Source organism: Halteromyces radiatus, assembly GCF_025201355.1.
Source record: "Halteromyces radiatus strain CBS 162.75 chromosome Unknown BX664scaffold_3, whole genome shotgun sequence".
In the NCBI taxonomy this organism is placed as follows: domain Eukaryota; kingdom Fungi; phylum Mucoromycota; class Mucoromycetes; order Mucorales; family Cunninghamellaceae; genus Halteromyces; species Halteromyces radiatus.
This window is the reverse complement of record NW_026251689.1, coordinates 1,785,898-1,810,711: the sequence shown is the minus strand read 5'-3', so window position 1 is coordinate 1,810,711 and position 24,814 is coordinate 1,785,898. Positions and strand designations below refer to the sequence as shown.

General features: G+C 34.8%; 7 protein-coding genes across 7 annotated transcripts; 3 read left to right on the top strand and 4 right to left on the bottom strand.

Annotated features, from left to right (window-relative positions):
* Positions 1–265: 265 nt before the first annotated feature.
* BX664DRAFT_261113 (phosphatase 2C-like domain-containing protein) lies at positions 266–1,874 on the top strand (the record flags this gene model as incomplete). Its single annotated transcript, XM_051540665.1, has 8 exons — positions 266–368; positions 428–508; positions 668–799; positions 876–952; positions 1,017–1,158; positions 1,233–1,316; positions 1,406–1,471; positions 1,525–1,874. The coding sequence occupies 8 exons, from the start codon at positions 266–268 to the stop codon at positions 1,872–1,874; spliced, it is 1,035 nt and encodes a 344-aa protein (XP_051401602.1).
* Positions 1,875–1,963: 89 nt separating this feature from the next.
* Positions 1,964–2,257, top strand: BX664DRAFT_329038 (uncharacterized protein; the record flags this gene model as incomplete). Its single annotated transcript, XM_051544709.1, has 1 exon — positions 1,964–2,257. A coding segment is annotated over one exon (182 nt), but the record flags the coding sequence as incomplete, so codon positions are not given.
* BX664DRAFT_384624 (Caleosin related protein-domain-containing protein) lies at positions 2,236–4,678 on the bottom strand. The gene is made up of 7 exons (XM_051549190.1): positions 4,622–4,678; positions 4,516–4,544; positions 4,329–4,401; positions 4,119–4,255; positions 3,892–4,052; positions 3,739–3,829; positions 2,236–3,580 (listed from the first exon to the last, which is right to left on the bottom strand). Exons 1-7 carry the CDS (start codon positions 4,635–4,637, stop codon positions 2,423–2,425), a joined length of 1,665 nt encoding a protein of 554 aa, XP_051401600.1. The 5' UTR covers positions 4,638–4,678; the 3' UTR covers positions 2,236–2,422.
* A 454-nt stretch (positions 4,679–5,132) lies between these two features.
* BX664DRAFT_313236 (GTP-binding protein rhoA) lies at positions 5,133–6,439 on the bottom strand (the record flags this gene model as incomplete). Its single annotated transcript, XM_051542622.1, has 9 exons — positions 5,133–5,240; positions 5,309–5,350; positions 5,416–5,550; positions 5,646–5,755; positions 5,843–5,930; positions 6,034–6,075; position 6,144; position 6,270; positions 6,388–6,439. The coding sequence occupies 9 exons, from the start codon at positions 6,437–6,439 to the stop codon at positions 5,133–5,135; spliced, it is 579 nt and encodes a 192-aa protein (XP_051401599.1).
* Positions 6,440–6,881: 442 nt separating this feature from the next.
* Positions 6,882–8,672, bottom strand: BX664DRAFT_329033 (S-adenosyl-L-methionine-dependent methyltransferase). The gene is made up of 8 exons (XM_051544708.1): positions 8,562–8,672; positions 8,386–8,496; positions 8,271–8,308; positions 8,037–8,211; positions 7,627–7,960; positions 7,516–7,559; positions 7,387–7,446; positions 6,882–7,276 (listed from the first exon to the last, which is right to left on the bottom strand). Exons 1-8 carry the CDS (start codon positions 8,610–8,612, stop codon positions 6,977–6,979), a joined length of 1,113 nt encoding a protein of 370 aa, XP_051401598.1. The 5' UTR covers positions 8,613–8,672; the 3' UTR covers positions 6,882–6,976.
* Positions 8,673–8,886: 214 nt separating this feature from the next.
* BX664DRAFT_260623 (uncharacterized protein) lies at positions 8,887–10,163 on the bottom strand (the record flags this gene model as incomplete). Its single annotated transcript, XM_051540639.1, has 3 exons — positions 8,887–9,194; positions 9,275–9,550; positions 9,635–10,163. 3 exons carry the CDS (start codon positions 10,161–10,163, stop codon positions 8,887–8,889), a joined length of 1,113 nt encoding a protein of 370 aa, XP_051401597.1.
* A 1,192-nt stretch (positions 10,164–11,355) lies between these two features.
* On the top strand, positions 11,356–24,777 carry BX664DRAFT_357620 (fatty acid synthase). The gene is made up of 11 exons (XM_051547972.1): positions 11,356–11,474; positions 11,592–12,452; positions 12,574–13,161; positions 13,297–13,621; positions 13,744–14,179; positions 14,267–15,916; positions 16,040–18,894; positions 18,993–20,047; positions 20,176–21,256; positions 21,332–22,038; positions 22,111–24,777. The coding sequence occupies exons 2-11, from the start codon at positions 11,672–11,674 to the stop codon at positions 24,471–24,473; spliced, it is 11,841 nt and encodes a 3,946-aa protein (XP_051401596.1). The 5' UTR covers positions 11,356–11,474; positions 11,592–11,671; the 3' UTR covers positions 24,474–24,777.
* The last annotated feature ends 37 nt before the right edge of the window (positions 24,778–24,814 follow it).

Here is a 24,814-nt window from a genome sequence, read left to right as displayed (position 1 = left end):
AACACCTTTTTACTAGGGATTTTCCTTTTCCTGTGAAGAAAAAGGGTCCAGCCCCATTCATCCAAGAAAAATTCTATTCCCGCCTTTTTCTTTCTCTCTTGCTTCTCCCCAGCATATGAAAATACCTTGATTCTTTTTTTTTTTTTTCTTTTCTCTCTTTTCTTTTTATTCTTTATCTGTTTTTCACATCCTACCTCATAACCATCCAATCATTGGACTTTTTTTTTCTCTTTCTTTCTTTTATTAAATTTATTCTCTTTATATCATGGGTCAAACACTTTCCGAGCCTGTCACTGAAAAGCATACAACTGAAGGTCAAGATCATCGTGTATTGTATGCAGCCTCTGGAATGCAAGGATGGCGAATCAGTAAGTATAATAAACTATATTCTTCTTTCTCTTTATATTGTCTAATATTCTTTATTTAGCCATGGAAGATGCTCATACAACTATTCCTGCATACAAGGACACAAAAGCTAGTTTCTTTGCTGTTTTTGATGGGCATGGAGGTAAATCAAAAATATAGAAAAAGGAATGAAAGTAGTTATAGATATGACATTTGGAAAATCGTGGATATATACAGACAATATTAACTTTTGCATCTTGTTTCATCCTTCCTCTTTTTTTTTTTTTTTTTTTTAACATATTTGTCTTTTATAAATGTATAGGTTCTGAAGTGGCAAAATATAGTGGAGAACATCTTCATCATAGAATCTTCAATACTGATGCATTTGGTGAAAATAATATGCGGGAAGCTTTGAAACAAGGATATCTTGGTATTGACGTGGACTTGCGTGCTGGTATGAGAAAAAAAACAAGACATTATGTTTACATCTCTATGATCAAATACTTATCTTTTTTTTTTTTTTAATATAGATCCTTTATTTGAACATGTACCATCCGGTTGTACGGCAGTATCGGCATTGATTACCAAGGATTATGTTTTATATGTGGTAAATAATAGTCAGTCAAAAAAAAAAAGAGGAAGAAATGGGTTGACTGATTTTTATTTCATAGGCGAATGCTGGCGACTCTAGAGCAGTACTTTGTGTGGATGGACATGCCATTGCTTTATCTCAAGATCATAAACCTACAAATGAAAAAGAAACACAACGTATCAAAGATGCAGGTGGCCATGTCGAGTTCGGTCGTGTCAATGGTAATAAATAAAGAAGGGGGGGTAGAGTGGAAAATGGACTGACATGGTTTTTTTTTTAAAATACAAATATATAGGCAATCTTGCTTTATCAAGGGCTCTTGGTGATTTTGAATTCAAACAAAGGGATGATCTTTCACCAGAAGAACAAGCAGTGACAGGTATGAAAAGAAGAATGATAGTGATAATATTATTACCAAATATATTGGTGTTTAACATAGAAAGTGTAACTAATCAACCTTATCTTTAGCTGATCCTGACATTACCGAACACAAGATCACAGAAAAGGACGACTTTCTTATTATTGCTTGCGATGGTAAGATAATACAAATATAATATACATCATTGTCTCATCCTTCATTTATATAGGTATTTGGGATTGTATGACGAATCAAGAAGCTGTGAACTTTGTACGTGCAGGATTGAGCAAGAAACAAACTCTGGCCGAGATTTGTGAAACAATGATGGATCACTGTTTAGCAGATGAAACGGATGTTGGTGGCTACGGATGTGATAATATGACGGTGATCATTGTTGCTTTATTGCATGGTAAATCGAAACAAGAGTGGTACGACGCTATGGCCTCCAGTTTTGTCATCAATTCGGATATAGTTCCTTTTGAAAAAAAGGAGCCCAATGAAATTGTGGAAGGTAAAGGGATTTTATCCAAAAAAAAAAAATATAGTAAATTAAACATCTTTTTTTTTCTTTATAGATGAATTGCCGAATACTGAAAAGAAGCTCTCTGAATTGCATGAAACTACTCAAGATTAATCAACGCACACTAAGAGGGGACCTGGATGGATTGGGATGGTTTTGTTTACAGATTTTGATTTGATTTATTCTATTTCTATTTCTCTCTCACATCTTTTTTTTTTTTATTCTTATTATACTATTTTTATTTTTCAACTTGTATATTATGTTTTTTTTTTTATTGTTTGTTTGTTTGAACACAACACTCTTTCTATTTATATTTTTATAAATACATAAACTATATATATATTATATGACACGGAACACTTCTGAATACTGTAAAAAAAAATAATATTTTTTTTAACTCATTATTATTGATGAGCAAACAAAGTTCAAAACATTTATGTTTTTATCATGTTTTTCCGAATGATGGATGTGAATCATTTGATTCTTTCATGATTTTTTTTAATTTTCTCTTTTATTGAAATAGATAACAATCATGGGATAATAATAATAAAATATAATAAAATCAAGGGACTAAACTACTATATTGAGATAAAAACAAAATGATTCATTAATCTTCACTAGGGACAACTTCAGGTAGAGGTGGAAAGGAAGGACGAGAATAAGCACCTTTGATAGATTCTTCATTGTTGTTGTTACTATTATCAGTTGGAGACACCGGTATATCTTCTTCCTCTTCTTCTTCCTCATCATGATTAGCATTAGTCGTAAAAGGAGGAGTGGCGGAAGATCGACGACGAGTATCATCCTGTTCAGCTTGTTGTACGGTTTGTTCTTCTTCTGTGGACGGTGTTGGAAGAGGTTTTGTGTTTTCCTTTTCAGCAGCCTTTTTCTTTTTCTTGGATTTCTTACTTTCCTTGGGACGATCGTCCGATGGTTGAACACCTGTCATAACTTGATCATCAGCTTTCACAACTTGATCATCTTCTTCCACCTTGCTTTGTTGTTGGAGGAGGTTGTTCAATTGATCGTTGAAACTGTACGATGTTGATGGTGATGGTGACACGCCTGTCAATTGTTCCGAACCAAGCCAATCCTTACGAGGTGTATCTCGATAATAATCTTCCCCTTCTGGTCGTACACCTGTAATGTCATATTCCTCCGTAGTGTCATGATTGGGTGATTCCTTGACAACACCAGAGATACCAATATCCTCCTTTTCATTGTATACATCAGAAGTCGAGGTTGGGTCATAGAGATTATCACCAAGAGAGCGATCATCATTATCATCGTTATGATATCCTTGTACACCAGTTAATGACATGGGTCGATCCAATAAGTTGATAGCCATAACACCAGTTAGTCCACCTTCAAATAAAGAAGAAGAAGAAACAGATGATTTCATTTCTTGGTGATCATTGACTTCATCCATAGATAAATCATGAAGGTTGGTAACAGAAGAAGTAAAAAGTGGATGACGACGAGGAGTAGCTGGAGTGGCGACACCTTTCAATATGGGTTGATGAACCTTTTTCTGTTGTTGTACATAAGATAACCAGTTACGTAATCTTGTTTCTAACGTGAAAACTGTTGAGCGAGGTAGAACGTTGACCATATTGTTCAATTGAGATTCCAATTGACGAATATAGCTTTTGGGCACCATGACACCAGATACATTTAAATTGGATGATGAAGAGAATGTGTGATTTCCTCCTTGGATACTACGATGAAGTTTGTTTTGTTCACGTAATCGATAAAATAAAGTACCCTATAGATCAAAATAATATACATTTGTTTTAGTATAAAAAAAAAAGTCATGCAATTAGTAATTATTGTTTGTTTATTTGTTTACATATATATATATATATATATATATATATATATTTATAAAGGTTTGATTAAATATTGTTTATTTATTTCACTTACATCATAAGCTGCTTGGATATCTTCCCTTTTCACAATACCATGTTGTCCTACAAGAAGATAAGTCGCCAACCATTGGATAGTGTTTGTAGACCTATAAAGAGATAGAAAAATGAAATTAGATCAATTTTTTTTTTTTTTTTTTTTTTTTTTTACCATGCCCAAGGGTCTCGTAGGCTTGCATCGTTCCATTCCAATAGTTCCTTCAACGTGATTGTTTTACCACTAATATCAGATTTAGCATATTTGGAAAAAAGTTGATCAAAAGCATCCAAATCCAATTGTCCATCTTCATTGTAGGGAGCACTATATGTATCCTATCAAATCAAAAAAAAAAAAAAAATCAAGATATATTTAAATAAATTTGTAAAGTAGTAGTTTACCTTTTGAAACTTGTTCGTTCGCGTTCGAAGAAGAGGATCAGGCATCCATGAGTCTTGAGTAGCATAGGAAAAGATAGCACTAAGAAAAGTGCCTACAGTCACACTAAAAAGAACGCCATAACCAAGATGAATAAAACCTAATAAAGTAATATTAATATCTATGATCATCGATTATCACTTTTTTGTTTTTTATTTTTTTATTTTTTTTACCAAACATCGCGTCTACTGGAGTAATATATCCTTTGTTTTTAGGATCCCAAAATTTTGCATGTTTTTCCAAAGCCTATCAAATAAAATAATAATAATAATAATATATAATAAAATAATAAAGAAAGTAAGAAAAAAAATGATATGTATACGCGCAACTACATATATATATACATATATAACTACTTACAGCGTTGGCTGTGGTGGTAGCAACCAGGTCTAAGGAAGACAAGGAGGAAAGACAAAAAGTAAGAACTTTGTTCTCTACAATACACATATATTTATATTTTACTTACTGTCATTTGTTACCATGGTCAAGACTTTTAGAAGAGAAAGAAAGAGAAGGAGAAAACAAGAAAAAGGAGGCAAAAAAAGAGAAAAAACTTTTTTGAGAAAAAATATTCTATTGCTACAATCACGAGTGCCGGGAGTTTTTTTTATTGTGTGTGTGTGAGTGTGCATGAAACCAAAATGCTCAATAAGGACATATATAAAATCATTAGAGATGTTTGATGTCAAATAAACATTTATAAACTTTTGTTTCTAAATAAATAAATAAAAAAAAAGCGTCATTTGAATAAATGGGTTTTATTAAAAATAAGTGGATAAAAAAAGAAAAAGAAAAAGAGAGAGAGAGTATAGAAAGTGTGAAAGAAAAACAGTAACAACTAAATAGAGAAAAAGATGAAGGAGACTTTAACGTGCCTTGCATAAAATAAAAGGATCAAGAAGGGGAATGAACTGAATGGCAAAAAAAAAAAGGAGGGGGATGGACAAAACATAATGATAATAAAAAAAAGAATCTATCTACAAAATAGAACATCGGGCTTTCTTCTTCTTAGTGACCATCAAAGCAGCTCTTGTAGCATGTTCAAAGACCTCACGTACACCTTCACCAGTCTTGGCAGAACATTCCTATTTCAATATAATAATAAGTGATTCATATGTAATATACATCCCCCCTGATATTCTTTTATATTTACCAAATACTTGTAAGCTTCAATTCTTTGAGCAACAGCAGTTCCCTATTAAAAATAATAATAATTTTTTTTTTTTAGTTTTCAATTTGTAATTTCCTATTTAAACTTACTTCTTCATAGGCAACAGGTCTTTGTGAGTTTCGTCGAAGTTCTTCAATGGTACCAGGGTCATTTCGTAAATCTTTCTTACAACCAACCAATAAAGTAGGTAAACCTTGACAGAAATGAAGGACTTCAGAAATCCACTATTTTTATATATATCCGTTATATCAAAAACGTTAGTATATCATAAAATCCCTATTTTTTTTTTTTTTTTTTTTTTTTTTTTTGAAAAGAATACCTTTTCTTGAACGTTGTCCAGTGAATCAGGCGAATCCACAGCAAAACAAATCAAGATAACATTGGAATCAGGGTATGACAATGGACGGAGTCGATCATAATCTTCCTGGCCTAAAAAAGATTGAGAAAATCAATCTACTTTTTTTTTTTTTGTGTTCTTTATCATATGAAAGTTGAAAAGTAGTTTTTATATCTTACCAGCAGTATCCCAAAGAGCCAATTCTACATGTTTTCCATCCACTTCAACATCAGCAACATAGTTTTCAAAAACAGTGGGGACATAGAACTAAGAGAAAAAAAAAAAAAGAAAAGTAAAAGGTTTCACTGTCAGTACAGTCATATCAAGACTAAGAAAACAAAATTGAAAAACAGGGAGAAAGATAACTTACCTCAGGGAAGGTACCCTTAGAAAAGACGATCAATAAACAAGTCTATTGGTAATAAAAGATAATGTTAACATTTCAATCAAGTGAATATATATATATTTTATAAGTCTTACTCTAAATAACCATAATGATAAAGTAATAAATAGTGTGCAAAAAAAAAGAGTAAGTTTTTTTTTTTTGTTAGTGGTCTGTTTATAAACTTATTGTAATGTCTATTATAAATATAATAAAAATCATACTCTAAATACAAAAAAAAAAAGAAAAAAAAAAAAGAAGATGAATAAATACAATTGATATATACACGTATTATTGCTTATTATTATTATTATTATTATTATTATATATTTTTATACTTACTTCCGCAAGCACCATCACCAACAATAACCAGTTTCTTTCTAATTTCGGCCATTGTTTAATTGAATCAATTGGAAAAAAGAGAAAGGGAAAATGAGATAAAGAAAAAAGTAAAAAGAAAGAAAAAGAAAATAGATGAAAAAGAGTTCGAGATGAAAAAAAAAAAGAGAGAAAGGAAAACAAGTTTTCTTTTCGTCGCTGTGTGCGCGGGTGTATGTAAGAGAGAGAGAGAGGGAGAAAGTATGAGTGAGGTGATGAAAAAAAAAAAAAAATAGCTAGGCAATTCAATCCCCGGAAGAAATTTCATTGGGTGTTTGTACACTCACCTCACTTTAGAATTTGGTGTCTGTTGGGTGTACACACGAAGTACCATTTAGGCAATCAATACCACCGACCTATCAATAAAGTTACCGATGACGTTTTTGGGAGAGGCGAGTGCTCTTGTTTGCGCCACACATACATACTCATATATATACATATTAGATATCACCAAATTATTTCATGATAAAGAAAAAAAAAAGTAATTTTATTCATCCTCAATAATTATAACCAAAAATAATCAATGTATGATCTTTTATTATACTAATATCAATCAGCTAAATAAAACACATCGTAAGAGTTCTGCCACTACCCAACAGTTCAGACTGTTACCTAACAGCCTATATCGTTGTTGATTGGTGATATCATCCGGAAAAGTCAAACAAGGTGAGCCACAGGGAGAAAAGAAGGGTCGTGGATTTGAACAAGTTGAATCATTTTCTCGTTGAATCAATTTTGATGAATACTGTTGTGCCATAGGGAATGCATGTAATCGTGCTATTTCTGTAGGTGTCAAAAATCGAAGTCCAAATTCTAGTAAGGATGCTGTATCTTCCCAATTGTACTCCGTTGTCTAAAAATAAAATGATCAATATTCCCTTTTCGAATCATATCTCCATTTGCCATTTTCGTCTTTTTTTTTTTTTTTTAATCTTCTTTCTTTCTAAATATATAATTACATACTTCTAATTTCTTGGTTTGAAGTAAGGAGCCACTCGTCATAATGTGATGAGATCCATATGCCTAAATCATTGGTTTGAATAAATAAGAAATCATCAGTTTAAGATTATCTTTTTTTTTTTTTATTGTTACCTTGGTTACACATGATGTTTTTGTACTAGAAGGTAAGACAATATCTATTGATATATATATATATAGAGAGAGAAATTAATCTATTTTGTTATTATTTTCTTTTTCTTTTACCTAGTCGAAATTTATTTAAACGCAAGATATATCGGGAAGGGACAGTGAATGAATCATCAACATGTTGTTCCAAAAAACATTCTAGTTCAGGGATATCAAATGATTGTTCTTTCTTGTCAAATGGCCAAGTGGTATGAATAGGTCTATCATAATTCTTTTGTAATGAATTAATGTCATCATTCTGATTATCTTTTTTTGATTGATAACGTGCTGTAAGATAATATCGTAATCTGTGATTTGGGATACCGAATTGGATAGGTGATAAAAGACATTCATTGATTTCATAATCCAATGACACTAATTGATCAATCAATTGACGTCGAGATTGAGATATCTAAAACGCATAAAATCGTTGTTGTCAAATTCATATATATGTATATCTTTGTTTTTTTTTTTTTTTTTTTTTTCACCTCAAAGTTTTTGACATTCTCAAGAAATAGATAGGTTGGTCTCTTATCAAGTGTTGGAAGTAATCGAATAAGATGTAAAAGTGGTTTCGCCCTGGGATCATCGATATCTTTCATTTTACCTCCTTGAGTATACGGTTGACATGGTGGACTTAAAAGCCAACAATCAGCTTGGTATCTACCATTAAAAAAAGGTCTTGATCAATTTTACGTATAAAGTTTATTCTTTTGGTTTACCTTTCAATATCCTTTTTGGTGAGCCGATCAATTGTTTTCTATCAAAAAGTCAAAGAATATAAAAAATAATCGATATAGTAGTAATCAAGGACATTATTGAATTATAAAAAAATACCTTGGAAGGTTCTTTCTTAAAGTTGTGAGTATAAACTTTATTGGCAATTTCATTCACGTCAAAAGAAGCAACCACTTGAGCATTGATCCCTGCAATATTAAGACCATAGTGCTAATAAGATTCAAAAAAAAGAAGGAAGAGTTAATGAAACATATTACTTTTCTATTTGTACATACTAGTCCACCAATACCAGAGAAAAATTCCAAACAACGCACTGGCTCTGTCATGGAAGAACGTTAGTTACGAACAAAAAGAGAGACGAAAAAAAAAAGGAAAACAAAGTAAAAAAAAAAAAAAAAGATCAGGATCGGGGTATTAAAACCATCATTTTAGATCACTAAAATTAAAGATACACATAAAAGAAGTGTTTTATTATTGTTGAAAAAAATGGGTTAATGGCTAAATTTAATTTTGGGATTCATATATACAAGTACAAATACAAATAAGATAATAGCGAAAGAATAAGTAGAGAAAGGTAACTATATATATAAAAAGGAGAGTTCAATTCCTTGAAGAAGAAGAAGATTGCTGATAATAATCAGTAATATCCAAGGTATGTTCTGATGATGAATGATGTTCTGTAGTAGATGATTCTATATTTCCATTTTCTTGTTGATTGTGATCAATTGATTGTTGCTGAGGTTGTAATGATGAAGTAGTAGTAGTAGTTGAAGTAGGTGGAGCAGACAGACGATGTCGACCAAAACTAAGACCAAGTTGTCGTCTATTTCGTTCTTCTCGTAAATTGGATGGTAAACAATCATATTTGCATATAGGACATAAAGTAGATTTTTGAGTAAGCCATGGATCTAAAATCATAAAAGAAAGAATCAATTTCAAAAAGTTTTTTTTTCAATTTTTTTTTTTTTTTTTTTTTTAAAAATTTTACCTATACATAAAACACAAAAGCCATGACCACAAGGTAACATTCGAAGTTCAGTTTTATTTTCTATATAATCATCCAAACAAATAGCACAGTTTGCATTCTTAACTCTGTCCACAGAATAATAGATAATAGGAAGAGAGTTGACAATGGGTACTGGTAAAGGATCTACTTGATCTACTCTTGTATGTAGTATATAATTTGGATCGATGACTTGTTCATTTTGAGCGGAAACTTGTGTTCGCATTCTACGAAGTCGCCACCATCTTAAAAATATCATACCTATATAAATAATAATAATAATAAATAATAATATATAAAATCAATATTAATATATAGTCTTTTTTTTTTTTTTTTTTGGATTACCTAAGAGAAAGATAGCCACGAGAGCAATAATATAAGATAGGTAACCTCTACTTGATTGTAATACACCAGGATATTCTCCACCATCATTACCATATTGATTACCATCATTTCCAGTTTTGTTATTATCTTTTTCCAAGTATGTCATAGAGAAAAATGGAACTATTTGATAAAATTGATATAGACCAGAGGTTGTAGAATGATTGAGATTTTTCAAATAAAGACCATAATCGTTTGTGACGAAATAGATGGGAATATTATTGTTATTTTGTTGTTGTTGTTGTTGTAAATCATTATCCTTCATATAAGATATATTTCGATTTGTTGGTAAAGTTGTTCCAGAAGGTAGAGGTTGTTCATTATTATTATTATCCAATATTGTACTTTGTAATTCAAATGAAACATTGGATCCATGGGTATCATTATCATAAATCATCATAGCTTCAATATTCAATTCATAAAGTGATGATAATTGAATAACTGTTGATAATTTTTTATTCCATAAACAACCTCCTCTTTCTACCAAGGCCATTTTAGGTAAAGTTTGAATAATTGTCAGTTGTTGAGCATTCCATTCTTGTATTGTTGATAAATTGGTATTGTTGGTACAAGCAATGGACATATCAATCAAAATCCTCTTCATAATAAATAATAAAGAGTTGAGTTTTTTTTTTTCATATAAAATAATTAATAAATAGTTTATTTTTACCTTTTTATAAGTTTCTTCGTCATGTTGACTATAAACTAACTGAAAGTCCTGCGAAACAGCAAGTCGAGATTGATGTTGTATCAAATTACCAATAGGATGAGATATATTAAATTGAATGGGTACTTGCCAAAATGCAGGGTTTGTAGCTGATTGTGCTTTTACAATGGTGTGTAATAATAGTATTAAGCATACTATTTGAATTATTTCATACTTAAGATAAAATAACATTTAGATATTAAAAAAAAAAAAAAAGAGATTAGGGAAAAAAGGAAATGGTTACACAAAGACTCTTTTTTTTTTTTATACTCACGCTTCTTAGCCAATCGCATCTTATTTTTTTTTGGATATTTCATGCCATGGGTTTAAATGATTTGATTATTCTATTATAAATAATATTTGATCTTATTTATTAAATTATATATTTTTTTATTTTTATTTTTTTTATTATTTATTATATTTAATAGTAAAAAAAAAAAAATGTAATTGATTATTTTATTTTGACGTGAGGGTGGCCTTGACCCCAATGATGATCTTAAAAAAGAAAAGGGTCCTTCTGTATTGTTTCAATGTTTAAATTTAAAAGAGCGACATGATCAATAAAAAAATACGTGGATGAATAAAATAATATAAATCGAATCAAAAGAGGGGAGAAGGAAGATTAAATTTTGGGGATGATAACAGGTGATTGATTGAGAAAAAGAAAAAAGGTATCAATTTTATTAGTAAAGTATAAAAACTATGCCGGATAGATAAAAAAAAAAAAACCAACAAAAAAAAAAAAGGTCTTCTTTTTGGGGTTGGAAGGCACCCAAAAAAAAAGTATGGTTATAATACAAATTATACATAAAAATTGATATTCCGCCCACTGAAGTAGGAGGGGGGGGAATAATATTGGGTGAATTTTTTTTGATGGGGGGGATCTTTTTTGACATTAAAAGAAATTTTTATATGGTCTCTCTTTTTTTTTCTTTTTTTTTTTTTTTTTCTCTTTTTCTTTTAATTATCTTGTTGGGAAGGAAACAATCTTTTTTTTTTTTTATCAAAAAAATAGTGATTCTTTTGAAGCGTAAAGTTTGATATACACACACTATATACACACACACACACACATATACTTTACTTGACGCCAAAAAGGTAATTCTGACTTTTTTTTTTTACATGTCAAAGCATATCTTTTGTGTACCCCAACCAACAAAAACTGAACTAACACTCCATTTGAAAACTGAACTGTTTTTTTTTTTACTTTGTTAGATTACCTCCTTTTGATACATAAATTCTTTTTTTTTTAATTGTTTTTTCTTCCTTCAACATTATACAACAAATAATATATCATGGATCATAAACCACAAGCACTTCGACCTTTATCTGTAAAACAAAATAAGACTGAAGTTTCTGTTTTGGTACCTGCTGATATTTGGGTATCAGCCGAACAATTGAAAGAAGAATTCCCTATACAAACTGATCAAGTAGATGAACAAGTACCTGATATTGAATTGTCTGCGCGATTCCTTCACTTTGCTGCTCAACGTGCATCTAAAGAAGCTCAATTCCTTCCTGTGGCAAGAACTATTTTTGTAGATTTTGGTGTCCAATATCTCAAGAATAATGAAGTACATGCTATTACTCGATCACTTTCTTCTGAATCCAAAAAAGTAGTATTACAAGCTTATTTTGCTGCTTTGGTTGTCCTCAAACAACATAATGTTATTACTGATCAAGAAGCAAAACCTGCTCAATCTGCTTTATTTGCTGCTGCTCGACGTGGTGAAACAAAAATATTTGCTATTTTTGGTGGTCAAGGCAATATAGAAGAATACTTTGATGAATTGGTGGATATTTGGGAAACTTATGATGGTTTGGTACAACCTTTTATTGAAAGAATGGCTATTGTTTTGGCCGAATATGCTCGTAGTTCTGAAGCTAGTGTTTTCCATTCAAAAGGTTTGGATATCTTACGTTGGTTAAAAAATCCTGAAGTTCGTCCTGATCTTCAATATTTGGTCTCTGCTCCTGTTAGTTTTCCTTTGATTGGTCTTACTCAATTACTTCATTATTATGTCATGCTTCGTGTAATGGATCGTACTCCTGGTGATATTAGAGAATTGATTGCAGGTAAATAATAATAATAATAATAATAATAATAATAAAAAGGAATTGTGAAAAGAAAAAAATAAAAATAAAAATAAAATATATTCATCTTTTTTTTTTTTTTTTTTTTTGGGGGGGGATTCAGGTACTACTGGTCATAGTCAAGGTATTATTAGTTCTGTAGTCATTGCTTCTTCCACTACATATGAAGAATTCTTGGTTAATACTGAAAAGGCTTTGGGACTTTTGTTCTGGATGGGTACTCGCGCTCAACAAACTTTTCCTCCTACAACTTTGAATCCAACCATTTTGGAAGATTCTCTTAATAACAATGAAGGTACTCCTACTCCTATGTTGGCTGTCACTGGTTTACGTGAATCTCAAGTTATCAAGCATTTAGAAGCTACCAATGCTCATTTAGCTCCTGATCGACAAATTGAAATCACTCTTAATAATGGTCCTCGTTCTTTTGTTTGCACTGGTCCTCCTCAATCTCTCTATGGTTTAAATCTCAGTTTACGAAAACTCAAGGCTCCTACTGGTTTAGATCAATCTCGTGTACCTTATTCTCAACGAAAGATCAAGTTCTCTTCAAGATTCTTACCTATTACTGCTCCTTTCCATAGCTCTTATTTACAACCTGCTATTAACACTTTGTTGGGAGATATTGAACGATATCAATTACAACAAAATGCAAAGGATCTCAAGATTCCTGTTTATGCTACCGATTCTGGTAAGTTTTTTTTTTCTGGGTCATTTTATTGGGGAGAGAAACAATATATACATTTTTTTTTTTTCATTGGGGACGTTGGGGTTGTGGAGATTCAAAATTCACCAACTTCTTTACTCTTCTTTTTACTTTTTCTAGGTGTGGATCTTCGATCATCAACTACTTTGACATCTGATTTGGTATCTTTAGTTTATTCTCGTCATGTGCATTGGGAAAAAGCTATTGCTACAAAGGATTTGACTCATATTATTGATTTTGGTCCTGGTGGAACTTCAGGTATTGGTGGATTGACTTACCGAAACAAGGAAGGAACTGGCGCTCAAGTGTTATTGGCTGGTGCTTTGGAAGGTGCCAATCGTGATTTATCTTATAAAGCCGATTTATTTGATGCTGACTTGCGTGCTGTTACTTATTCTCAAAATTGGGCCAAGGTCTTCCAACCCAAACTAGTTAGAACTACAAGGTTAGTATATACAAAAAAAAAAAAAAAAAAGAAACGCTCAGGCCTCCTTTTTTTTCCCCTTTTTATTTAAACTACCGCATCGTTACTTTAACTTTTTTTTTTTTTTTTTTAAAATTGTATAGCAATGGTCGAATTCACGTGGATACTCGTATGTCTCGTTTATTGGGTAAACCTCCATTGATGGTTGCTGGTATGACTCCTTCTACTGTCAGTGAAAAATTCGTATCTGCTGTGATGAATGCTGGTTATCATGTCGAACTTGCTGGTGGTGGTCATTACAACGAAAAGGCACTTCGTGGAAAAGTAGATAAAATCATTAACTTGACTCGTGCTGGTGAAGGTATTACTTTGAATATTTTATTCTTGAATGTACGTCAGTGGGGTTTCCAATATCCTTTGGTTCAAGTTATGCGCAGAGAAGGTTTACCTATGGAAGGTATTTGTATTGCTGCTGGTGTTCCCTCTTTGGATGTTGCCAACGAAGTCATTGGAAATTTGAAGGCTGCTGGAATTCGTCATGTTGCATTCAAACCCGGAAGTGTAGAAACTATTCGTCAGGTAAATACAAAAAAAAAAAAAAACAATAATGGGATAAATGGTAATAGAAATCAGATCAATAACATTGATTTTTCATTTCTATTTTAGGTTGTGTCTATTGCTGCTGCTAATCCTACCATGCCTGTCATTATGCAATGGACTGGTGGTCGCGCTGGAGGTCATCATAGTTTTGAAGATGTTCATCAACCTATTCTTGAAACTTATGCTTCTATTCGTCGTCAAGATAACATTGTACTTGTAGCTGGATCCGGTTTTGGTGGTGCTGATGATACTTTACCTTACATCACTGGTGAATGGTCTACCAAATTTGATTATCCTCCTATGCCTTTCGATGGTGTTATGTTTGGTTCTCGTATGATGGTTTCCAAGGAAGGTCTTGCCTCTGAAGCTGCCAAACAAGCTATGGTTGATGCTCCTGGTGTGGATGACAGTGATTGGGAAAAAACTTACAAGGGTCCTGCCGGTGGTATCATGACTGTTAGATCTGAACTTGGAGAACCTATTCACAAGGTGGCTACTCGTGGTGTCCGTCTTTGGAAGGAATTAGATGAAAGTATTTTCAACTTACCTCGAGAAAAGCGTTTACCTGCACTACTTGCCAAGAAGGATTACATCATCAAACGTCTTAATGCTGATTTCCAAAAGGTTTGGTTTGGCAAAAAGAAGAATGGAGATGTGGTTGATCTTCAAGAAATGACTTATACTGAAGTAGTGGATCGTATGGTGGAATTATTATACATCAAACATGAACGTCGATGGATTGACATTACTCTTCGCAATCTTCTTGGTGACTTTTTACGACGTATTGAAGAACGATTCTCAAAGGTGGAAACTACCTCTATCTTGCAATCTTATTCTCAATTGGACCATCCTCATGAATTTGTTATTGAATTCTTGAGCCAATTCCCTCAAGCTGATTCTCAACTTTTGACTTCTGAAGATGTTCTTCATTTTGTTACTCTCTGTCAACGTCGTGGACAAAAGCCTGTACCTTTTATTCCCGTTATGGATAAGGACTTTGATGTATGGTTCAAGAAAGACTCTTTATGGCAATCTGAAGATCTTGCTGCTGTTGTGGACCAAGATGTTCAACGTACTTGTATTCTTCATGGTCCTGTTGCTGCTAAATATGCTACTCGTGTTGATCAACCTGTTGGGGAAATCTTGGGTGATATTTATGCCAGTCATATCAACAGTTTGAAGGAAAAATACTACAACAATGATGAAGCTTCTATCCCTGAAATTGAATACTTGGGTGGTGCTCCTGTCTCCAACAAGTCCTCTATCTCTGTTTTTTCTTCTTCCGCTAGCAATGAAAAGGTTTACTTTACTGGTGATAGTGATGCTACTTTACCTGAAGAAGATGAATGGTTCCAAACTATCTCTGGTCCTTCTTACAACTGGTTACGTGCCTTGATTACCTCACCATTTGTGGTCCAAAACAAGAAATTCTCTGACAATCCTTTGGCTCGTATTTTACGTCCTCGTGCTGGCCAAAAGGTCATAGTGAAGTCAGATATTCAAAATCGTGTGATTTCTCTCAAGCTGCAAGACAAACGTCTCTGGAGTGCTTCTGGAAAAACCAAGGATTATGTTACTTCTGTTGAAGCTGCTTGTACCGGGACTGATATTGATGTCACTTTGTATGAAAAACGTGGTGATGACTTTGTTCCTTTGAAATTACATTTCCTCTACAAGCCCGAATTTGGTTATGCTCCTATTCATGAAGTGATGGAAGTAAGTTTTTTTTATTATTATTATTATTATTATTATTATATATGATGAATTCTTCTCATCTTTGATGATGATGACGGTTTTTGTCAAATAGAAAATTAATTTTTTTTTTTGTTATTTTCTTAGGGTCGAAATGACCGTATCAAGGAATTCTATTGGAAACTTTGGTTTGGTATCAATGCTACTGATGACTTTTTGTCTATCCCTGTAACTGAAAAGCTTATTGGTATGGGTGAAACTGTCAAATCCACTGAAATCAAGGAATTCTGTCAAGCTGTGGGCAATCAAGCTGAAGTTTATGTTGATCGTGGACAAAAAATGATCTATGCTCCTATGGATTTTGCTATTGTTGTTGGATGGAAGGCAATTATCAAGGCTATCTTCCCCAAGGAAATCGATGGTGATCTTTTGAAATTAGTTCACTTATCCAATGGATTCCGTATGCTTGAAGGTGGTGATTTACTCTCTGTTGGTGACGTTGTCGACACTTATGCCAAGATCAATGCGATTATCAATAATGACTCTGGAAAACTGATCGAAGTCAAGGGTGTGATTGTTCGTGAAGGCAAGGCCGTGATGGAAGTGACAAGTCAATTCTTGTATCGTGGTGTGTTTACCGACTATGAACATACTTTTGAACGTAAGGTGGAAACTCCTATGAATCTCAACATTCAATCTGTTAAGGATATCGCTGTTCTTAAATCAAAGGAATGGATTGATTGGACTGAAGAATTGGACAACTATGAATTATCTCCTGGATCTTCTCTTGTTTTCCGTCTCACCACCGAACTTCGTTACTTGAACAAGCGTGTATTTGCTAGCGTCAAGACTAGTGGTACTGTCGATATGAAGGTGTCTACTAAAGAATTCGTCAAGGTAGCTAATGTCAATTATGAAGCTGGTGAAAGTCATGGAAATCCTGTGATTGAATATTTGAAGCGTAATGGTCAAGAAATTGAACAAGCTCACTTCTTTGAAAATGGTGGTTACTCTGTTATGCCTGCTGAATCCATTTATTCCTCTGTGGTTCATGCACCTGCTTCCAACGAACCTTATGCTAATGTATCTGGTGATTACAATCCTATTCATGTCAATCCTTATTTTGCTGATCTTGCCGTGTTGCCAGGTACCATCACTCACGGTATGTGGACTAGTGCTTCTACTCGTAAGTTTGTGGAAATCTTTGCTGCAGACAATGTCCCTCGTCGTGTTGTTGCTTACAATGTTCAATTCATGGGCATGGTGTTACCTTCTGATCAATTGGAAACTAAGCTCTCTCACACTGGTATGAAGAACGGACGCAAGATCATTCAAGTGGAAACAATCAATCAAAACAATGAAAAGGTAGTAGTTGGAACTGCTGAAGTAGAACAACCTGTTACTGCTTATGTATTCACTGGTCAAGGTTCTCAAGAACAAGGTATGGGTATGTCTCTTTATAATTCATCACCTGTTGCCAAGGAAATATGGGATCGTGCCGATAGACATTTTATGGAAAACTATGGCTTCTCTATCTTGGAAATTGTTCGCTCCAACCCCAAGGAAAAGACTGTTTACTTTGGTGGTCCTCGTGGTAACAAGATTCGTCAAAGTTACATGAGCATGACTTATGATGTTGTGGAATCCGACGGTACAATCAAGACATTACCTTTGTTCCCTACTATCAATGAACGTACTTCATTCTATACATTCCAAGCTCCCAATGGTCTCTTGTCTGCTACTCAATTCACTCAACCTGCTCTTACATTATTGGAAAAGGCTGCTTTTGAAGATATGCGATCCAAGGAATTGATTCAAAGTAACTGTGCCTTCGCTGGTCACTCTCTTGGTGAATATGCTGCTTTGGCTTCTGTTGGTGATGTACTTCCATTAGAATCTCTTGTGGATGTTGTATTTTACCGAGGTATGACAATGCAATCTGCTGTGCAACGTGATGAACAAGGGCGTTCCAATTATGGTATGGCTGCTGTTAATCCTGCTCGTGTTTCCAAATCATTCAACGATACTGCCTTGCGTTATGTTGTGGATTCCATCGCTCGTATTAGTGGTGATGTTTTGGAAATTGTGAACTTCAATGTTGAAAATTGGCAATATGTAGCTGCTGGTTCTCTTCCTAATTTAGATGTGCTTACCAACGTTTTGAACTACATCAAGGTATCTGATATTGATCTCAAGAAATTAATGGAAACTATGCCTCTCGAAGATGTCAAGAAACATTTATCTGAAATCATCGATGGTGTTTTGGAAAAGACCCGTGCTAAGGAAGCTGCTCAAGGTCATATCAAACTTGAACGTGGTCATGCAACTGTTCCTCTTCCTGGTATTGATGTTCCTTTCCACTCCTCCTTCTTGCTTAGTGGTGTGGCACCTTTCCGTAGTTATTTGGCCAAGAAATTCAATCCCTCTGATATTGATGTTGCTCAGTTATCTTCCAAGTATATTCCCAATTTGACAGCTCAACCTTTCAGCACCAAGAAGAGCTATATTGAAAATGTATACAACCTTACTTCCAGTCCTCGTTTGGCCAAGGTACTTAAGAATTGGTCTGATGATAAATATGTCACCCCTGCTCAACAACAACGTCTTGGTTATATCATTTTGGTGGAATTACTTGCTTATCAATTTGCTTCTCCTGTTCGTTGGATTGAAACTCAAGATCAACTCTTCAAGCACTTCCAAATTGAACGTCTTATTGAAATCGGTCCTTCTCCTACTCTCAGTGGCATGGCTACTCGTACATTGAATCTCAAGTATCAAGCATATGATGATGCCTTGAGTAATCGTCGTCAAAACTTGTGTATTGCCAAGAACTCCCAAGAAATTTATTATGAATTTGAAAATGCTGAAGAACCTGAACCTACTCCTGCTGCTACTACTGCTACATCAAGTGCTCCTGCTGCTACTGCTGCTCCTGTTCCAGCTGCTGCTGCCGCTCCAGTTGCTGCTCCAGTGGCTACTGCTGGTCCTGCTGCTCCTGTTAGGTAAGAATTTAATCGTTGTGGAGAGAGAGAAGATATTGAGATATTGATATTGATCTTTTTTTTTTTTTTTTTTTTTTTTTTTTTTTTTTTTTGTGTAGTGATGTACCTGTGACCGCTACGGAAGTGATTCATACAGTGATTGCCCAAAAACTCAAGAAGTCTGTAGATGAAGTTCCTTTGTCTAAGGCTATTAAGGATTTAGTGGGAGGCAAGTCAACCCTGCAAAATGAAATTCTCGGTGATCTTCAAAAGGAATTCAACAATGCTGTGCCCGAAAAGGCCGAAGAAACTCCTTTGGATGAACTTGGTGCTTCTTTGGATGGTAGCTTCTCTGGTACTCTTGGAAAACATACTAGTACTTTGGTGGCCAAGATGATCGGATCCAAAATGCCTGGTGGTTTCACTCTAGCTAATGCCAAGTCTTACCTCTCAACTACTTATGGTTTAGGTACTGGTCGTGTGGAAGGTGTATTATTGATGGGTCTTACTATGGAACCTGCATCTCGTCTCGGAGCCGAATCTGAAGCTAAGGCATGGTTGGATAATACTGCTCAAGCTTACGCTAAAAAGGCTGGTGTTACTCTTTCTGCTGGTGGAGCCGCTGGTGGAGCCGCTGGTGGAGCTGGTGGAGCTGTTGCCATGATCAACAGTGAAGAATTCGATGCTTTGAAGGCTAAACAAGATGCATTGATTTATCAACAACTCAACTTGTATGCTCAATACTTGCAAAAAGATTTACGTGATGGACATAAGCTTTATGAACAAGAAAAGACCACTACTCTTAAATTACAAGCCGAATTGGATCAATGGCTCGCTGAACATGGTGATGTCTATGCTGAAGGTATCACTCCTTCCTTCTCTCCTCTTAAAGCTCGTCGTTATGATTCTTACTGGAATTGGGTCCGCCAAGATGCACTTGAAATGTGGTATGCTATTATCTTTGGCAAGTTGGCTATTGTAGATCGTGAAGTTACTGCTCAATGTTTACGTATCATGAATCGTGCTTATCCTCAACTTATCGACTATATGCGTTACAATGTGGAAAATTGTGCTGGTGACAAGGGTGAAACTTATCGATTGGCAAAAGAATTTGGTCAAGCTTTGATTGAAAACTGTGTTGAAGTTCTTGCTGAAAATCCTGTGTACAAAGATGGTAAGGTTTTTTTTGTTTATATATAATTTAGCGGGAATATTAATTGATCTCTTTTTCTTTCTTTCTTTTTTCTTTTTTTTTTTTTTTTTTTTTTTTTAAAAAAAAATAATAATAATAATAATTAAAAGTCAACTTCCCTACTGGACCAAGCACATCTATTACTGAAAAGGGTGACATTAAATACAATGAAGTACCTAGACCTGGTTGTCGCAAGTTCTCTGATTATGTCAAGGATATGGCTGCTGGTTCCAAGATTTCTGAATATTCTAACCGTCTCAAGGTGCAACAAAATCTCGGTCGTCTTTACAAGATTATTCGCAACCAAAACAAGATGAAGAAAACTACCAAATTGGCTATTCGTGATCTGTATAGCGATGTTTTACGTGCCATGTCCATGTCTAACACTATTGTCAAGGAAAACCGTGCTCGTCAACGTCGTCTCTCCTCCACTGGTCGCACTGCTGAACGTAAACGTGTTGCCGAACGATCTGCCAAGTCTGAAACTATTCCTTTCCTCCATCTCAAGAGAAAGAATGCCAATGATCCTACTGGATGGGAATTCAGTCAACGTCTTACTGCTACTTATTTGGATGTACTTAACGAAGTGGCTACTAATGGTATTTCTTTTGCTCACAAATATGTTTTACTTACTGGTGCTGGTAAGGGCTCTATTGGTTCTGAAATTCTCAAGGGTCTTGTTGCTGGTGGTGCCAAGGTGATTGTTACTACTTCTCGCTTCAGTAAGTCTGTTACCGAATACTTCCAATCTATCTATCAAACATTTGGTTCTCGTGGTTCTGAATTGGTAGTGGTTCCTTTCAATCAAGGTTCCAAGCGAGATGTGGAAGCTCTTGTCAACTATATTTATGATCCCAAGGGATTAGGTTGGGATTTGGACTATGTAGTACCTTTTGCTGCTATGCCTGAAAATGGTCGACAAATTGATGATATTGATTCCAAGTCTGAATTGGCTCACCGTATGATGTTGACTAATTTGATCCGTTTATTGGGTAGCATCAAGACTCATAAACAAAGTATTGGTTCTGATACTCGTCCTGCTCAAGTTATTTTACCTTTGTCTCCTAATCATGGTACATTTGGTTCTGATGGTTTATACAGTGAATCCAAGATCTCTCTTGAAACTCTATTCTCTCGATGGTATTCTGAAGATTGGTCAAGTTACTTACTTATCACTGGTGCTGTTATTGGGTAATACAAAAAAAAAAAAAAAAAGAGAAAGAGGAGAGAAAATCAGTTTATATTCATTTTTTTTAATACATATAGTTGGACTCGTGGTACTGGATTAATGAGCCCTAACAATATTGTTGCTGAAGGTGTTGAAGCTCTTGGTATTCGTACTTTCTCTTCTACTGAAATGTCATTCAACATTCTTGGTCTTATGCATCCTAGCATTGTGGAACTTTGTCAAAATGAACCTGTATGGGCTGATCTCAATGGTGGTTTCCAATACATTCCCAATCTTCAAGAAGTGATTAGCCGATTACGTCAAGAAATTCGTGAAACCGCTGAAATCCGTAGTGCTGTTGCTGCCGATAACGCTCTTGACTTCAAGATTGTCAATGGTGATGAAGCTGAACGCAAGTACAAGCCTCACAAGGTGACTCCTCGTGCCAATATGAAATTTGATTTCCCTGAATTGAAATCTTATGATCACTACAAGAACTTGTCTCATCTTAAGGGTATGTTGGATCTTGAAAAGGTGGTTGTTGTGGCTGGTTTTGGTGAAGTGTCTCCTTGGGGTAATGCTCGAACTCGATGGGAAATGGAATCTACTGGTGAATTCTCTTTGGAAGGTTGCATTGAAATGTCTTGGATTATGGGTTATATCAAACATCATCATGGTAACCTCAAGAATGGAACTCCTTACTCTGGATGGGTTGACGCCAAGACAAATGAACCTGTGGAAGACAAGGATATCAAATCCAAATATGAAAAACAAATTTTGGAACACAGTGGTATCCGTTTTGTTGGTAAAAAAAAAAAAAAAAAAAAGAGGGAGTATTATGAAGGTTACTAAGCATGATTTTATTAATATATATTAGATCCTTCTGTTATGAATGGTTATGATCCCAACAAAAAGATGCTCATGCAAGAAATTGTTGTTGATCATGATTTGGAACCCTTCTCCTGTTCTCAAGAAGAAGCTCAACATTTCAAGATGGAACAAGGTGATAAGGCTGACGTTTATGAAACTGCTCCTGAAGAATGGGTTGTTGTTTTGAAAAAGGGTGCTACTTTATATGTTCCCAAGGCACTCCGATTTGATCGTTTGGTTGCTGGTCAAATCCCTACTGGATGGGATGCTTCTCGTTATGGTGTACCCAAGGATATTATTGATCAAGTGGATCCTGTATCTTTGTTCAACATTGTTTCTACTGTTGAAGCCTTTGTGTCTTGTGGTATTACTGATCCTTATGAATTCTTCAAGTATGTCCATGTTTCCGAAATTGGTAACACTACTGGTTCTGGTGTAGGTGGTCAATTGGCTCAACGTGGTCTCTTCCGTGATCGACTTCTTGATAAACCTGTGCAAAAGGATATCTTGCAAGAATCATTTATCAATACTATGCCTGCTTGGATTAATTTACTTCTCTTGTCTGCTTCTGGTCCTATTCGTACTCCTGTTAACGCTTGTGCAACCTCTGCTGTATCTGTGGAATTGGCTGTTGATAGTATCCTTACTGGAAAGGCCAAGATCATGATTGCCGGTGCTACTGAAGATATTACTGAAGAATCAAGTTATGAATTCGCCAATATGAAGGCCACTTCTAATGCTGTGGATGAACTTGAACATGGTCGTACACCCTCTGAAATGTCTCGTCCTGCTACCACGACAAGAAACGGTTTTATGGAAGCTCATGGTGCTGCTAACCATATTTTGATGACTGCTGCAACCGCTATTGAAATTGGTGCTCCTATTTACGGTATCATTGCTTTAACCAACACTGCAACTGATAAGGAAGGTCGATCTGTTCCTGCTCCTGGTGCTGGTATCTTGACAACTGCTCGTGAAACTACTGATAAGCGTGCTTCTCCTCTACTGGACTTCAAGTATCGTGCTCGCCAACTCAAGTCTCGTCGTGCTCAAATCAAGTCTTGGTTGGAAGCTGAATATGAAAACTTGCGAGAAGAATTACAAGATCTCAAGAACTCTGGTGAATTGAATGCATCTGATGAACAAGCTTGGTTACAAGAACGAAGTGACTTTATTAACAAGGAAGCCAAACGTCAAGAAAAGGAAGCTTACTCTACTTGGAGTCATAACTTCTTCCAACAAGACTCTTCCATTGCTCCTCTCCGTGGTGCCTTGGCTGTGTATGGCTTGACTATAGATGACATCAACGTTGCCTCTTTCCATGGTACTTCCACAAAGGCCAATGATAAGAACGAATCTCGTGTACTCAACTCACAACTCAAACATCTTGGACGATCACGAGGAAATGCCCTTCTTGCTATTACTCAAAAATATTTGACTGGTCATCCTAAGGGTCCTGCAGCTTCCTGGATGGCTAATGGTATGATCCAATGTTTACTCAGTGGTCTTATTCCCGGAAATCGAAATGCTGACAATGTGGATGAAGTGCTCAAGGAATTCGACTATATTGTGTACCCCTCTCGTTCCATTCAAACAGATGGTCTTAAGGCTGGTTTACTCAAGTCCTTTGGTTTTGGTCAAGCTGGTGGTGAAATTCTTATTATTCATCCTGATTATGTCTTAGCTGCTTTGGAAGAATCTGAATACAATGCATACAAGGCCCGTAACGCTCAGAGATATGCCAAGGCTTACCGTTATCTCCATGATTCTTTAACTGGTGTTAGTGACTTTATTCAAGTGAAGGATGCTCCTCCTTATAGTGAAGAATTGGAACATACTGTTTACCTTAATCCCAATGCTCGTGCTCAATACTCCAAGGAAAAGAAGACATGGACCTTTGATGCTAAATCTGCCAATGCTACAGCTGAATCTATAGGTGATGCCGAAGCCACCAAGCAAGTGTTATTATCTCTGACAGAACAACAAGCTGGAAAAAAGGGTGTAGGTGTTGATGTGGAATTGACATCCTCTGTGAATATCGACAATAGTACATTTGTAGAACGCAACTTTACTCCTGCTGAAATCACTTATTGTTCTACACGTCCTGATCCTCAAGCAAGTTTCACTGGTCGTTGGTCTGCAAAGGAAGCTGTATTCAAGGCCATTTCCTCTTTTGGTGATATTCCTTCCGATGGTGCTGCTGCTCCTTTGAATGAAATTGAAATTACTGTCAACGATACTACTGGTGCTCCTCAAGTACAATTAGCTGGCAAAGCGAAGTCTCTAGCTGATGCGGCTGGAATCAACGAAATCAACGTTTCTATTAGTCATAGTGGTGCTTATAGTGTGGCTGTTGCATTGGCTCAATAGATCTTTGTATTCCTTTATTTTATTTCTTATTTTTTTTATCTTTATTTTTTTTTCCTTTACTTTTTATATCTTCTCTTCATCCTTATCCGCCGAATTATTATTATTATTATTATCATCATCATCCATTTCTTCATATGTATCCCCCCTTTTCTTTTTTTTTACTTGTTTACTTTCCCCTCTCCCAATCTTAGATATTTTTTTTTTCTTTTGTTATCATTAGTATCATCAATTTTTATATATAGTGTGTGTCCTTTAGTATACTTTTAACAAAATCAAAAAAAAAAAAAAATATCATATTAATAAACAGTGTGTGTATCAAAAATAGTCAGTCATCCATCTAC

Coding starts and splice junctions, on each gene's coding strand:
- BX664DRAFT_357620 (XM_051547972.1), top strand. CDS start 11,672: ATGGATCATAAACCACAAGCACTTCGACCTTTATCTGTAAAACAAAAT. Junction 15,917..16,039: donor CTATTCATGAAGTGATGGAA/GTAAGTTTTTTT, acceptor TTATTTTCTTAG/GGTCGAAATGACCGTATCAA. Junction 21,257..21,331: donor ATCACTGGTGCTGTTATTGG/GTAATACAAAAA, acceptor TAATACATATAG/TTGGACTCGTGGTACTGGAT.
- BX664DRAFT_329033 (XM_051544708.1), bottom strand. CDS start 8,612: ATGACAGAGCCAGTGCGTTGTTTGGAATTTTTCTCTGGTATTGGTGGA. Junction 7,560..7,626: donor TTTAAATAAATTTCGACTAG/GTAAAAGAAAAA, acceptor ATATATCAATAG/ATATTGTCTTACCTTCTAGT. Junction 7,447..7,515: donor AAACATCATGTGTAACCAAG/GTAACAATAAAA, acceptor CCAATGATTTAG/GCATATGGATCTCATCACAT.
- BX664DRAFT_384624 (XM_051549190.1), bottom strand. Junction 4,256..4,328: donor TCCAGTAGACGCGATGTTTG/GTAAAAAAAATA, acceptor TTACTTTATTAG/GTTTTATTCATCTTGGTTAT. Junction 3,830..3,891: donor CTACGAGACCCTTGGGCATG/GTAAAAAAAAAA, acceptor ATCTCTTTATAG/GTCTACAAACACTATCCAAT.